We start from the raw sequence: 14,261 nt of genomic DNA on the forward strand, positions 1-14,261 counted from the left end.
GATAATGTGGTTTTAATTTGTAATTCCTTAATGGTGAACAATTTTCATGTGCTCTTTTGTCATATGTAAGTCCTCTTTGCTGCAATATCTCTTTATATCTTTTGCCTATTTTCTAATTAGATTTTTTGTTTTTTCACTATTGAGTTTTAAGAATTCTTTTTTATTTTATTTTATTTTTTAATTTATAAATCATGTTTATTCTGTTACAGTTGTCTCAATTTTTTCCCCCTTTGCCCTCCTACACCCATCCCACCCCCATCCCCCACCCCACAGTCAATTCCCACTCTGTTGTCCATGTCCATGGGTCATTCATACATGTTCTTTGTGTAGTCCCTTCCCCTTCTTTCCACCTTTGTCCTCCTTCCCCATCCCATCTGGTCACTTTCAGTCTGTTTCATGTTTCCATTCCTGTGGTTTATTTTGTTCATTTGTTTATTTTGTTGAATAGAGTCCACTTATAGGTGAGATCATATGGTATTTGTCTTTCATCAACTGGCTTATTTCACTTAGCTTAATCTCCAGTTCCATCCATGTTGTCGCAAAAGGTAGATCTTCCTTCCTTCCTTCCTTCCTTCCTTCCTTCCTTCCTTCCTTTCTTTCTTTCTTTCTTAAATGCATTTTGATTTTTTATATTTTTTAATGTGAAAGTTAATTATAAAATATTAAAAAATTTAAAACCATTATAAAGTCTCAGCAATTAAACCAAAATGACATCAGCACAGAAATAATTAAGTAGATCAATTATATATAATGAGCATGCTAGAGACAAACATATATATCTGTCTAACAATGTAATAAGTGATTAAGTTGATATTTCAAGTCAATGGGGGAAAATAAGGCTTATTCAACAAATAAGATGCATCGACCACTATTACTTGAAATAAAACAAATATAGAGCCATATTTCACGCATTATACAGGAAATATTCAAGTGAGTTAAAAATCAATATGTAGAATCTAATGAGTTTTAGGAGAAAATACAAAATAATATCTTTCTTACCCTGAAGTAAAATATTCAAACTCAGAAGCTACAAAATAAAATATTGACAATATGACTATGTTAAACATTTAAGACTGTACAGTACTATATATATAAAAAAGTTAAAGGACAAGTATTGGAATAGGAAAGTATTTGCAACACATTTAAAAAAGGGTTAGTAGTTTTGTTTTTTTAGGGAAAAAATTCTATGAACATTTAACCAAAAAATGGATAAAGAATGGATAAAGTCCTTTTTCATGCTGATATAGTTTGCAGTAAGTTCCTCATAGTTCCCCTATAGTTTTTTGTAATTCTCTCGGAGCTCACTGAGCTCATTGAACTTTCTTAGAACTGTTGTTTGGAGCTCAGTATCTGATAGTTTACTTGCCTCTATTTCATGTAGCTCTCTTTCTGGGGATTCCTCCTTTCCCTTCGAGTAGGGGGTATTTCTTTGTCTTCTCATTATTTGTGAGACTCTTCTTTTTTGCTTTTCTTTCTTAAGTTGATCTGTCTTGATTTCCTGACTTTGTCGTGTGAACTTCTATGGTAGGAGACCACTGTTTTTACTTTCTGGATCTGCCTCTGATGATGTCAGATGTCATCCCTGTCTGACCTTACACAGTCTATTTGAGACTTCCAGTAATCTATTGTCTGTGGCTGTCTCCTTCAGCTGTTAATCTCCTCACTCTGCACTTAGCAGGCTGCCTTAGACAGCTCAGGGCAGGGCAGAGTCCCTCCTGGGGACGGGGTTATTGGGTCCTCTCATGCTGCTGCAGTATGGGGAAGGAGTCAGCACTGGGATCCCACCACCTACTCTCTCCGTTCTCTTCCCAAAGTCTCCATCCCCAGTCTCTCCTCAAGTATCTCCAGATCTCTCTGCACCCCCTTTAGCTAGGGATCTACTATCTGCGGCTGCCACTCTGCACTCAGCAGGCAGCTTAGAGAGCACAGAGTGGGGTAGAATCCCACCTGGGGGTGGGGCTATTGGGTCCTCTGATGCTGCTGCTGCTCAGGGGGAGTGGTCTCTGCCTGAGCAAGATGGCTGCTGCCACATGGGGGATGAGTCAGCACTGAGATCCCGCCAGCTACTCTCTCAGTTCTCTCCCCAAAGCCTCCTTCCCCAGGTGTCTTTAGCTCACTCTGCCCCCGCCTTTGCCAGAGACAAGGGTAAGTGACTGCAAGTAAAAATTTATATGTTGGCCCTTTAAATGGTTCTTTGCGTCTCCAGCCTCCTGTGTCTGGCAGAGAGCAATCTTGCCTCTTTTTGCAGCTGGCTGTTTCTGTGTACTTTTTGGGCTCTGATGCTGTAGACTAGAGATCACCGCTTTTGGATGAGACCCTGCTCTTCTCTGGGAGATCCAACTGGCTGTTTCAATATCCTTCTGGTACTGCTGTCCATGGGCACCCCACCCGCCTTCTCTAGTCTCTACTGCACTCCTTACCAGTTAGGCTGTGCTAAAGCCGATTCTTCTGTCTCTGAAGTTACAAGGCTCTTCTCTCGCTATTGTTCAGTTGTTTGTTCCAGGTGATTTCTCCACAATTTAGTTATAATTCCAAGTTGGTCCTGGGAGGAGGTCAGTGTGACTTCCATTCACTCCTCCGCCATCTTGATTCTCTCCCAAGAATTCTTTATGTATTCTGAAATAGTTTTATATGGTTTACAAATATTTTCTCCCAATTCACAGCTCATCTTTTCACCCTCTTAACAAGACCTTTCTTAGCACAAAAGTTTTTAATTTTTACAAAGTCCACTTTATCAATTTATATATATTTTCACTGTCAATGCTAAGAATTCTTTGCCAATCCTAAGGCATTAAAGATTTTCTGCTCTGATTTCATTAAGAAGTTTCATGGTTTATATTTTTCATTTTTATGTCTACGATCCATTTTGAAGTAATTTTTTTTAATGTCCAAGATTTAGGTGGAAGTTAACTTTTTTTTGCTTTTAGATGTCCTATTGCTCTAGTACCATTTGTTGAAAAGGCTATTTTTCCTTCATTAAGTTGCTTTTGCACCTTTGTAAAAAATCAGTCAGGCATATTTGTTGAGGGGCATATTTCTATTCTGTTCCATTGAACTCGGTGTCTAAACCTCCTTGAATATTACACTGCCTTGATTACTATTGTTATATAGTAAGCCTTAATACTAGATAAATGGATTACCCTTCTTTATTCTTCTTTGTCAAGATTGTTTTAGCTATTTAAAGACCCGTGCCTTTCCATGTAAATTTTATATAAACTTTTTATTTTGACATAAAAATCTTGCTGGGGTTTTGGTAGGAGTTTCTTTGTACCTATCCATCAATTTGGGAATAATTGTTGTCTTTACTATGTTGAGTTTTCCAGTCAAACACATATGTCTCTTCATTTATTTAGATCTTTGATTTCTTTTATCATTTAATAATTTTTAGCACACAGATCCCATATACTTGTCATTGTGTATATGTAAGTATAACTTTTTTTGGAGTAATTGAGTGTTTAATTTTTGTTTCCACGTGTTTATTGTTAGTATATAAAAATATGATTGATTTTTGTATATTGTTCTTATATCCAAAGTTTTTGCTGAATTCACTATGTGTTCTAGGAATTTCTGTGCAGATTCCTTGGGATTTTTACATCCACAAATAGTGGCAATTTCACTTTTTCCTTTCCAGTGTGTATATTGTTTTCCTTGTGTACTACACTGGCAAGAATTTTCAATACTATGCTAAATAAGAGTAGTGAGAAAAAATATTCTTACTTTGTGTCTAATCTTGGAAGGAGAGCATTTAGTTTTTCACCATTAGGTATCATGTTAGCTGTGGGACATTTGTAGATATTCTTTATCAAGTTGAGAAAATTCTTTTTATTCCTGTTTTTGCTGAGTGTTTGTATCATGAATGTGTGTTGGGTCTTGTCAAATCGTTTTTTCTGCATCAGTTGATATGATCATATCATTTTCTTCAGTAAATCATTTTTTAAATTTCAAAGTTGGCAAGAATGATTCTCATGAAATGCCCAGAGACTAATAATACATACTTATGGTATTTGTAATAACACTCAAATAATGCAAAATAAATTAAAAGATAATAACATAATCATTATCCTAAGTTTTGTGTACATTATGTTCTTTTTTTCATGACCTTAGCTACTGATTAGCTGCTGAAATAGTTATTCTTTTAGTAAATTACCCTTCTTTTAGTAATTTAGTTTTATACTTCCCACGTATTACCAGACTAAATACACATTCTAAGTTAAATTAGTGTGGGTTTCAAATTAGGATATCTAAAATAAGTCAAGTAAGGTGACAGTAAAACAAACAAATAGAAAAATAACATACAATTCATATTACAAAAACCATTACTTTTTTTTTTTTGCATAACATAAATATAATACCTGAAAGGTTGTACATAGTTGAGGTTAGGGAGTGAAATAATAAATTCAATTTACTTTTTTTTACCCTCCCCTGAGGACATTTTATTTTTCATTGTTTCTAGAAGGAGAGGAAGGGAGAGAGAGAAACATTGATGTGAGAGAGAAGCATTGATTGGTTGCCTCCTGTACCCTCCTGCACCAGGGATTGAACCTGCAACCTTTTGGTTCCGGGACAACGCTCCAACCAACTGAAGCACATCGGCCAGGGCAATTCAATTCACTTTTAGAGAAAAAGACAAAATGGGTTCATCTGGAACCTAGATGAGTTTTTTTTAATGAATTGAACTGCTTTAGGGCAGTTGTATATTGTAGCTTTGAACATCACAAGCTCCCTTGGTTCACCCCCATTTCTCTAAGGCAACAGCTTTAAATGCTTTTATGCCCTGTGCAAAACTGAGCTTCCTTCAATACAACCTACAGCTGCAGCTGGCTCACTGGCAAACAGGAAAATGCCTGAAGTCAGGCCAGTCTTTATCATAGGTATGCCAGCCATCCACCATTTGTCCAAGTAGTAGTTGTCTAGCAATGGATAGAGATGCTATCCACACGACTTCAACAAAATATTAGCCGCATGTGATGTCCACCACAAAAAATGTCAACTCTCCAGATAACTATTTAGAATTATATCTGACTTCACAAAGCCTGTAAGAGGGCTTTTTCACTTAGATAATATAGCTATTTCTTACCTTGTCAGATTTATCCTGGCTTGAGCTTCACTCGAAGTTTAATTATTAGAGAGAAGTAATTTAGGATTGAGTTACTGATTTTTAATTAAGTAGATCTTGACCCAGATCTCACTGCTTACTATGGGTTTATATTTCCAATATTTTCATAGCCAAACATTTTCTTCCTCTGGAGAAATAGCTCTTCTGTTAGAAGTGTTTCCAATTTGGCGAAGAAGGTTAGAGTGACATTACAGAGTGTTTCTGATGCAGCCCAACTGATGAAGGAGGTGCTGATGGATGAGAATTCACTAGATGGTAGAAAAATGTAATGAGGAAGATGATGGATTTATGATACTAAGCCACATGTCAAAGTTAAGGTCTAATACTAGTTCTTAAAAAAAAGGAATTTTATAAGAAAATACCAGAAAATGAATACTATTTTCTTATGAATGAAACTATGTCATAGTCAAAGTTCTCCTATTCTACTCAGCTATTGCTGAAATACAGCAATAGTAATGTGGCAATAATACTTTTTGGTGGAAAACCCTCCTTTTATTAATATTCATCTTTATATTTCCCAAAGACACATTTATGTTCACCTTTTACCATAGGATGAACAAAGCACAGAGCATTTGTACTATATTTAAATATAAAAATGGGGGAAACATACAGAATAATATTGAATGTGAACTGCAATTGAAAAAATTTTTTAAAAAAGCATGGGGATCAGAGCAATTATAACAATTTCCTGAACCATACAAACACCAAAAGGTGTTACTCATATGTTACTCATACATTTACTTCAATCATTTGCCTATTTACTCATATAATATTAGATTTTCTCATAATCATATATAATATGAATTATATAATTCACTCACATAACATTTTATTTAATTATTTGACTATTTTGGAAAGGATTATCTGTGATGTTAGTTTTTTATTTTTTTAAATTTGTGTGTGTATTTTAAGAATTAAGCAATGTGCTTTATTGCAGTTGGGTAACCCTAGGTATTTATTTGCCAGCTATTACCACAATAAGGGGACATAACAAACCATCCAAATTTTAGTGGTTTACACCTAGAACACTTACTTTTATCATGTAAGTGTCTGCAGACTGGTTTGCCTGCAGGTTAACTGTACTTGGCTCTAGACTTCAGGCTGGGTTTGGGCAGGCTCTACATCCACTTTCTTTTTACCAACAGTCACCTGGGGCATGAGCTCAGGGTGAACCACAGGCATACAAAAGGCCAAGCAAAAATACAAGCCCACTTATGGCCTCTTCCCACCTCATGACCACTAATGTTCCAATATCTAAAGCAAGTCATATGGCCAAGCCTAACATCAAGTGGACAGAAAAATATCTTCTGTCCATTCTAGTGTACAGCCAAGGGAGAAACTGAAGACAGAGGGAATGGAGAGTTAAGAATCATCCTGTCTACCACTCAGTCTATGTCAATACATGCCAATGATGTCTAGGTGCTTGTTCTGGGGTTCCCCGGAGGAAGGTCCTTCTGTCTTATGACATTATTATTATTATTAGCAGTAGTATTAGTAGTGGTATTATATAGTAAGTGTATTTAATGGCACTTACTGTGCCCAAATACAGTTATCATTCTGCCCTTATTAACTTACTAGTAATAATTAATAAACAAGTTGTGATAAAATATATAGTTTGAATTTTTAAAAATAGCACTTAGTTTTCTGGAGCTGATGTATCAACAGCATAAAGTAAAGCAGCCCCATTTTCCTGCATACAAACCTCCAACCCTTCCTCGCCCCTTGCTGCCTCCAGCCCAGGCCAGGGCAACGTCTTCCCACATGGTGTCATCTCTGCCAGTCCCTTGCTACCAGGTACAATTTTAGGTCAGACTTGACTAGAAAGTGCATTCTGACCCTACCACTCCTCTGATCAAAAACCTTTCAAGTGAACCCCATTGTCCACAGAATAAAATCCTAATGTCAAATTCTATGCTCTGATATTGAGGCCCTCTATAGAACAGCCCATCCTGTTTCCCAATCTTACTTGTAATTATTCTCTTTCAAGTTCTCTGTTGTTTTCACAGACAGAATTATGCTTTCCAGTGCATACAATGTAAATTCTTGTCCACTTAACATGTGGTTATAAGGTTCTGTCAGCCCGGGATTGCCAGTACCAACTCCATCTCTACATGGTCTTGTCCTATTTGTCCTTCAAGACCCAGATCAAATGTCACCTCCTCCTTAAACATGCTAGATCCTCATAGCCCGAAGTAATCTCCCCCTTCTTGGAAAACTCATAAGAAGGCTTTCCTGCCTTTTTATGGCAACTATCATTTTCTAAATTGTACTGTCATTGTTTGTGTCCTATCATTGCTGTTGGACTACTATATATCTTTTTCCCATCTTATTACTAAATATATTTCCTTGCATATTAAAAAATATTTATTGAATAAATAAATTTGTTAATTCATTAATACCCTAAGTAATTGTTCTTCCTTGCTATACATGTCAATAAGCTTAAGTGGTTTTCTTAAGTAACAATTAGTTGATACCGAAATAAAGGCTGTGCAAACTCCAATTCTTTTTTTACTTCGTAGGCCTGTTTAATATGAAAAGAATTATTCGAGTTAAGTCATAAGGCATTGTGCATTGCTTTGGTTTCAGAATAATTTTGTTCTAAATACCATATATGGAAATATCAGAAAATGGGCCTTTGGAAGCATTTCAGTTTCAGGAAATGTCTGTGCAAATAATCTGTAGTTTGACCTGACTTAGAAGCTATGGACAAGACAGTCTGACCTACTAAATAATGCATCTCTCCTGAAAAATACTGCGAGTGGACACCCTTTGTGGTTGAGGAGGGCTGCCATCCTGTGTATTTCCGGCCAAGCTCTAAGTCCAAAATCTTAGTGCCCCCTAATGTTGGAAGCAACTCTTTCACTTTTAACAGCTAAATAAATAGAATGAGAAAAATAGGTGAAGACCAATGGCAGTGAAATTTAACTTTGAAAGTAGTAATGATCTATATTTGTGTAGAGTGCAAGCTTTATGAACATTACTTTGAGCACCTATTTAATCCCTAGTCCTTTTAGGGTTATTTTGAGCTTAATTCATCCTCACTGTTTCTTTTGAAATTGTCCATAGTTTTTCTTCCTTTTATGTTCTTCTTACATTATTTCTGAGGTATTCGCTGAGGCTGTGGAATGAATGAAACTAAATCCAATGTTCTGAGATTTTCCATATTTTTTTCATAGATCATTTAGTTATCTCAGGAGTATTTTTTAATCTCTCTTTTTTTATTCTGAATTTCAAAGTAGACTTTTTTTTTCCAATAAAGGTCTCCTTTAGCTTTCTTTTGGAGAAAGAAATAATTATGTATGGAGTGTGGTTTAATATAAACTGGACCGTAGTGCTAAATGCCTCTCAGCTTCTTTCTGACAGATTATTTAAATAAATGGTTTGTTGGGAGCCAGTTTTCTTGGCATGTTGGGTAAATTCTTCATAAATTCAATTTTCAATTGGATAGTTTTCATAAAAACAGAACATAAAAGTAAAACGTGTTCACAGTTTCCACCAGTTTTATTACGCAAAACACTATTTTCTATAAAATTGGATTTTTTGAGGCTAGAAAAATCATTCATACATCACATCAGCAGGCCTAAAAATGTACACAGAACCAATCTGGTTGCCTGCTTTTCTAAGCAGCTGTACGTGAATGAGAAGAAACAGACTGAGGTGTTGGTGAGAGGAGCGGAGAGGAAGTACGTAACGCAGAAGTCAAGGCAAGTACCAACAACACCTGCGGAAGCCCACTGAAGCTCAGTGAACAATCTGATAATGTTTATAAAAGAGGGAGAGAAAATAGAAATGATATGACTTTTTAAAGCCTCCATGTAGAATTTAAGATCCTTTCTTTTTGTCTGCTTAGTGACATTTTTGTTCTAACAGGGCCTCGGCAAGGATGCGGTGGCTATCTGACAGGTTCAGGTCATACCTTCACCTCTCCGGATTCTGATTCAAATGGAAGATATGACAAGAATTTAAACTGCATATGGTTCATAATTGCACCTGTAAACAAAGTCATTAAACTCACCTTCAATACGTTTGCTCTGGAGTCAGTCTCTGCTATGCAAAGGTGCATTTATGATTATGTAAAGGTAAGGCTGTTTTATTTCTTAGCACAGTATTCTAATCTATACTTTCATATGGTATATTCTGTTTTAAACCACACAGGAAGTTTTGAAAATTATGAGTACCACCAATCTTTAAAATGACCAATTCTTCATTAATATGTTATAAAGTGTTACAGATGCTCTATCCTCATATCAAATCAATCTTTAATATGGATGAATCAAAAACTTTGTGTGGCTTCTAACATTAGTTCTAAGATGCACTGCTTATCCATGCCTTGACAGGAGATGACCTGTGAAGTAAGCTTACGTGGAAAGAAATACTCAAAGGACCTTTGGCAAATCCTGCATTAGGGATGTGAAGGGGTATAAATAATCACCCCTTAATGTACCTATTTTTATTTATATATTTACATTTTATATTAACTTTAGATGTGGGAAATAGTTCTAAAGTCTCACTAAAAATAAATCAAGAGACTTCTCAATTTTAAGTGACTCTTCAATATGAAAGTATTGTTTACTGTCAAGCTATATGAATGTAAATGAAAAGTTATAAGTAGTGTCAAATCAATATATACTTCTACATTCCTTGGATGGGGGGAGAACTAGTATGACAAGATTTCTGATCAAGAGGAGGTTAAATCTGTTTACCAAATTAAGAGATGGCCAATCAAATCAATAATAAGCAATCAGGATAGTCAATATTTAAGTGCTAACTAATGTATTGGACGCAAGATGGAAGCTCTGTGCAAGTTTAAAAGGTTGGAAAGTTCATGATAGTCTGGTGTGAACAAGACAGACTTCACAGAGTGAGGAAAACCTTATTCGAGGCAGGAGCGAAGGCACTCTAGGCCAGGTGAGCACAAGGGAAGGCACTGAAACTGGGCAGTGCATGCTCTTGAAAGAGTGACGAGGCTGGCTTTGCTAGGGCAGAATATTGCTAAAGGGTCGCAAGAAACAAGATCGTGTAAATGGAGGAATACCTGGTTTATGAAGGATCTTGAAAGTCAAACTGATGAATTTAAATTTTATGCAGTTAAAAATAAGAAGTGACTGGGGTTTTTCCAGTGAGTGGTATGTTGAGAGCAGAATGTAAGCAGTTTAATCTGGAATCAGGATTCAGGGTGAACTGTCACTGGGAAAGTCTGGAGTTAGGGCCCCAAGAAGAAGTTACCATTATGCCAGGAGGTCACAGAGATGGTACCGGTGACAAGCCTGGTGCAAGAGAAACTTTTAAGTTGAAAATCATGTTAAATTTTAAAGAAATTGTTTTCTTTAAAACAGGGAAGGAAAAGTCGTAGGTGGAACACACATTTGAACACTAAGTTATGTACAGTCTCCTATTTTCACTGGGAGAGCAGAAGACAGTCCTTGTCAGGAAGAGACCGTGCTTTTGTAAGGCACTGGTGCAGGCTGGATCACAGCAGGGCAGACCAATGGCATTGCTGTGGGCGGAGTACGGGCTGATCTCCAGCAAGAAGACAGACCAGAGAGAAGACCGCAAAAGGGCAGTGATGAAATCAGAGGAACTAGCACTTTTTTTAGGGGGCCTACCTGGGGCTAGAAAGCCAGGCTCCCGCTCCACTCCAGGAAAGGATCACAGGGAGGCAGCTGGAGAACAAAAGGCTAGAAACAGTCATTGAAAAAAAAACCCTGAAAAAGCCAACCAGGAATAGTGTAGTATCGCTGAAGTCAAGGTGAGAGTATTTTACCAAGGATGGGTAGGTAATACTTTTGAATTGCAAATTAGAGGCCAGGAAAGGTTAAGATGAAGGAGAAACTTGTTAGATTGGATGACAACCATTTCAATAAAGTATTGGCACAGCAGCAGGATCAGAAGGAGTTCCTGAAAAACTAGAGATAACAAGAAATGTCAGTTCAGGTTGAATTCTTCCTTCCTAAACTGAGACCAAAATGGCTGGGAGCAGCAGTAAGCTGATGTTCAAAACAGTTCAAGGATTACCTTGATTTTACAGAAAAGTAGTAGGTTTTAGAGACAGATAAGATGGACTCAAACTCAAATTTGCAACCGAACAATTTCACGTCTCCCTGATTTTATCACTGCACCATTAAAAAACAAATGAAAAAATCACAGAACCATGCCTATCTTGCAAGTTTATTTGGAGGATAAAGATAATGTATGTTAAAGTGTTCAGAACTGTGCCTGACATAATTTGTAAACAAGTTTATTTCTCTATTTTCCCCTTTGTGAAATTACAGATGAGCATGAGGCTATACAATCTCCTTTTCTTAAAATATTAAAAATAATTGATTTACATATATATTATTTTAAATATAAATTTATATAGGATGTTTTGGGTTTGGTCCTGCTAGGAAGGTTGATAACATTTATTCTCAAGATGCATTTTTATGTATAGGATAGTGATTTGATAATGTCATTAAAACAACTAATAATTTTTAGTACAGAAATAGCCATATTGAAAACAAGAAGTTATTTTCTAGATTTGAGATGTAATTTTTTTTTTTAAATAGAAATTCTGTGCCAGTCTACTCTTGTTTTCCTTCTTGGAAAAGCAATTTTCCTTCCTTGGCAACTTTTTCAGCTTTCACTAAATGGGCAGATCAAAGAACACTCATTGGAATGGGAAGCCTGGACGTATCTTTATTAAAGAGTCTCTGTGATAAATGGGACATTTGATTCCTTTTAGACTGTTTCTTAGATATTATAATCAAATCACTTTTTATAAAAGCTATCTTAATTCAATTCTGTAGGTAGATATACAAGTGAAAACTGGACAATTCCATTATTCATTTATAATTATATCTCTATTATCTTAAAAAGGATTGACATGGAAAGTCATTAAGACACACAGTGAATTGTGTATTTCACTGAGTGGTTGCTGTTGAACGCAACATCACATCCATTCCATAGAGAGCCATGTGGCATCATTATGTGCTGGGCATTGTCACCTGCACTACAGATGTGGAAAGGTAAAAATACAGTTCCTCTGAGCGAGGAGACCAGACACGGAAGCACAGAACATATTATACAACATGACAAAATGATAAATATGAACAACACAGAGAAGTAAAACAGAAGAGAGAGTGATGGACATCATTTTGGGGTCAGGAAATGCTTCCTAGATGGGATTGCTGAGCCAGGGTTTAGATGAACATCACGGAAATATGCTTCCAGTGGAAGGCTGGCTACCAAAGGGGAGCAGGATGGGCGGGGCTCCGAGCTCTGCAGAGAATGCCCAGCTTCCTGATGCCAATTTGCCGACTGGTTAAGTCTCTCCTCTCTGGAGAGCAGTGAGTGAAATGGCAGACAGGGCTCAGAACGGGGACCCCAGCTGGTATGTCTCTGCCAGGAAATATGAAACTAGCAGAAAATAGCTGACTTCTTCCAAACATTTCCCACCATTCTTTTGTAAAACTTCCTTGACCATCCAAAGTGAAAGTAATCTATGCTATAGCCTACTCATATACATAGTTTTAAAAATCAGTATAATATACTAATGGCAATGAAAAGGGGAAATAAAATGAAAGTAGTACATTAAATAGGACAAATTTCAATATATGAATTATCTGGCACAACTACACTAAGTCAGATGATAAAGTAGTTGGATTCTTCTTCTCTGTGGAATTATGGCAAATGTAAAGCATAGATTTAAACTAGTATTCATATCGTAGCATTACCATCTGCAATATGAATTTCTAAAATGGTAGACAAACTAAAATAAAATAGTTCTAAAGAAAATAGACAATACTCTTCCTTCACTTACACAGCAGTTTCATTCTTGGAAATTTGGTGAATATTAAAGCTCTGCAAAAATATTTTTGTGTTTATATATTGAATGAATCTAGGTTCTGGGATCAAATAATTATACATTTTTTTTAACACACAAAGGTCTGGCACGACATTTATTTCAGTGGGACATAGAATAAATCTTCACTTTTCATAACTTTCCTGTGAATTACACAATAGGATTCTGCCACATGGCTGCTGAATATTAAATGTCAGTTATAGCATCAAATTATTTTGATGACCCCAAAACACCGCACTTTTGCAAAACACTCCCCAGGGGACTGTCCCCATTGAGAATATCTATCTTAACCCACTGAGCTTAATCACTCAGTCTGTGGTCAGCCCCCGGAGAAGGGTGTCCATCTCTGGGGAGCAGATCAGCAATCTATCAAGGCCTCAGGTCCCTTTCCTTATGAGGCAGAACCAACTGTTCACTTCTTCATTCATTCATTCATTCATTCACTCACTCATTCACTCAATAAATGTTTACATGAGCACCCATTTTGTTCCAGGCACTATTCCAAGTACTGGAAAAGAACACTGAAATGAAAATAATAATAATAATAATATTCCTGCATTTATTTAGCTGATTCTAATCATTGCTGCTAATCATTGATTCAAATCATTCCTGGGAACATTGGGATCAGCATAACATTTTTCCCAGAAGGTACTGAAATAGATCAGAGTTTAGCCCTAAACCTGAAATCACTGTATTCCTTTTTCTTATCCCAAATTATACCCAGGCATGTTGTCCAGCAGGCTCTTACAGAGGCTCCTCAATAAAATCAAAGAATTTGTGAAGATTCTCTAAGATGTAGTATAGAGATGATCCAAATAAGAACATAAAAATTTTCCTGTTATCAAACTTCCAGGAAAATATTAAAATATAAAGTCCCCCCAAAATTAATGTCTGACATGAAGTTAAATTGGAAGGAATTAAAGTCCAATATCAAAGTCAATTGCCCTTTTGCATTAAAAGTTCATAGAAATTAAAATTCAAACATTTCTTTCCCCACTTTCTTCTATGGCTCAAGTTAATGGCTGGCTAAAGTGCAAGGTCTTGTAATAGTTGTAGTCAAAGTCTGTCTCTTACTAAAATATCTGTACAGTTCCTTCAGGATCTTAAGTAGATTCTAATATGCTCCACTATCAAAGAGTTTTAAGAGCTGAGAAAACACAAAATTCTTCTCAGAACTTATCTATATCCACAAGACTTGGAACATAATTTAAGCTCCAGGTCTGAAGCAGTTATGCCAGGCAACATATGCACCCACAATGCAGTAAGTCGCAGCAAATGATTGAGTAGGTTCTAAGGGCACCATTT

General features: G+C 36.3%; 1 protein-coding gene across 1 annotated transcript in view; it reads left to right on the forward strand.

Annotated features, from left to right (window-relative positions):
* CUBN (cubilin) overlaps positions 1 to 14,261 on the forward strand; it is a 250,291-nt gene that overhangs the window by 219,531 nt on the left and 16,499 nt on the right. The window contains exon 60 of the mRNA XM_054593125.1: positions 8,987 to 9,195. Coding sequence (XP_054449100.1) covers positions 8,987 to 9,195 — 209 coding nt within the window. The remainder of the gene's footprint in view (positions 1 to 8,986; positions 9,196 to 14,261) is intronic.

Source organism: Pteronotus mesoamericanus, unplaced genomic scaffold (assembly GCF_021234165.1).
Source record: "Pteronotus mesoamericanus isolate MK-2021 breed Mesoamerican mustached bat unplaced genomic scaffold, CSHL_Meso_final contig_130, whole genome shotgun sequence".
In the NCBI taxonomy this organism is placed as follows: Eukaryota; Metazoa; Chordata; class Mammalia; order Chiroptera; family Mormoopidae; genus Pteronotus; species Pteronotus mesoamericanus.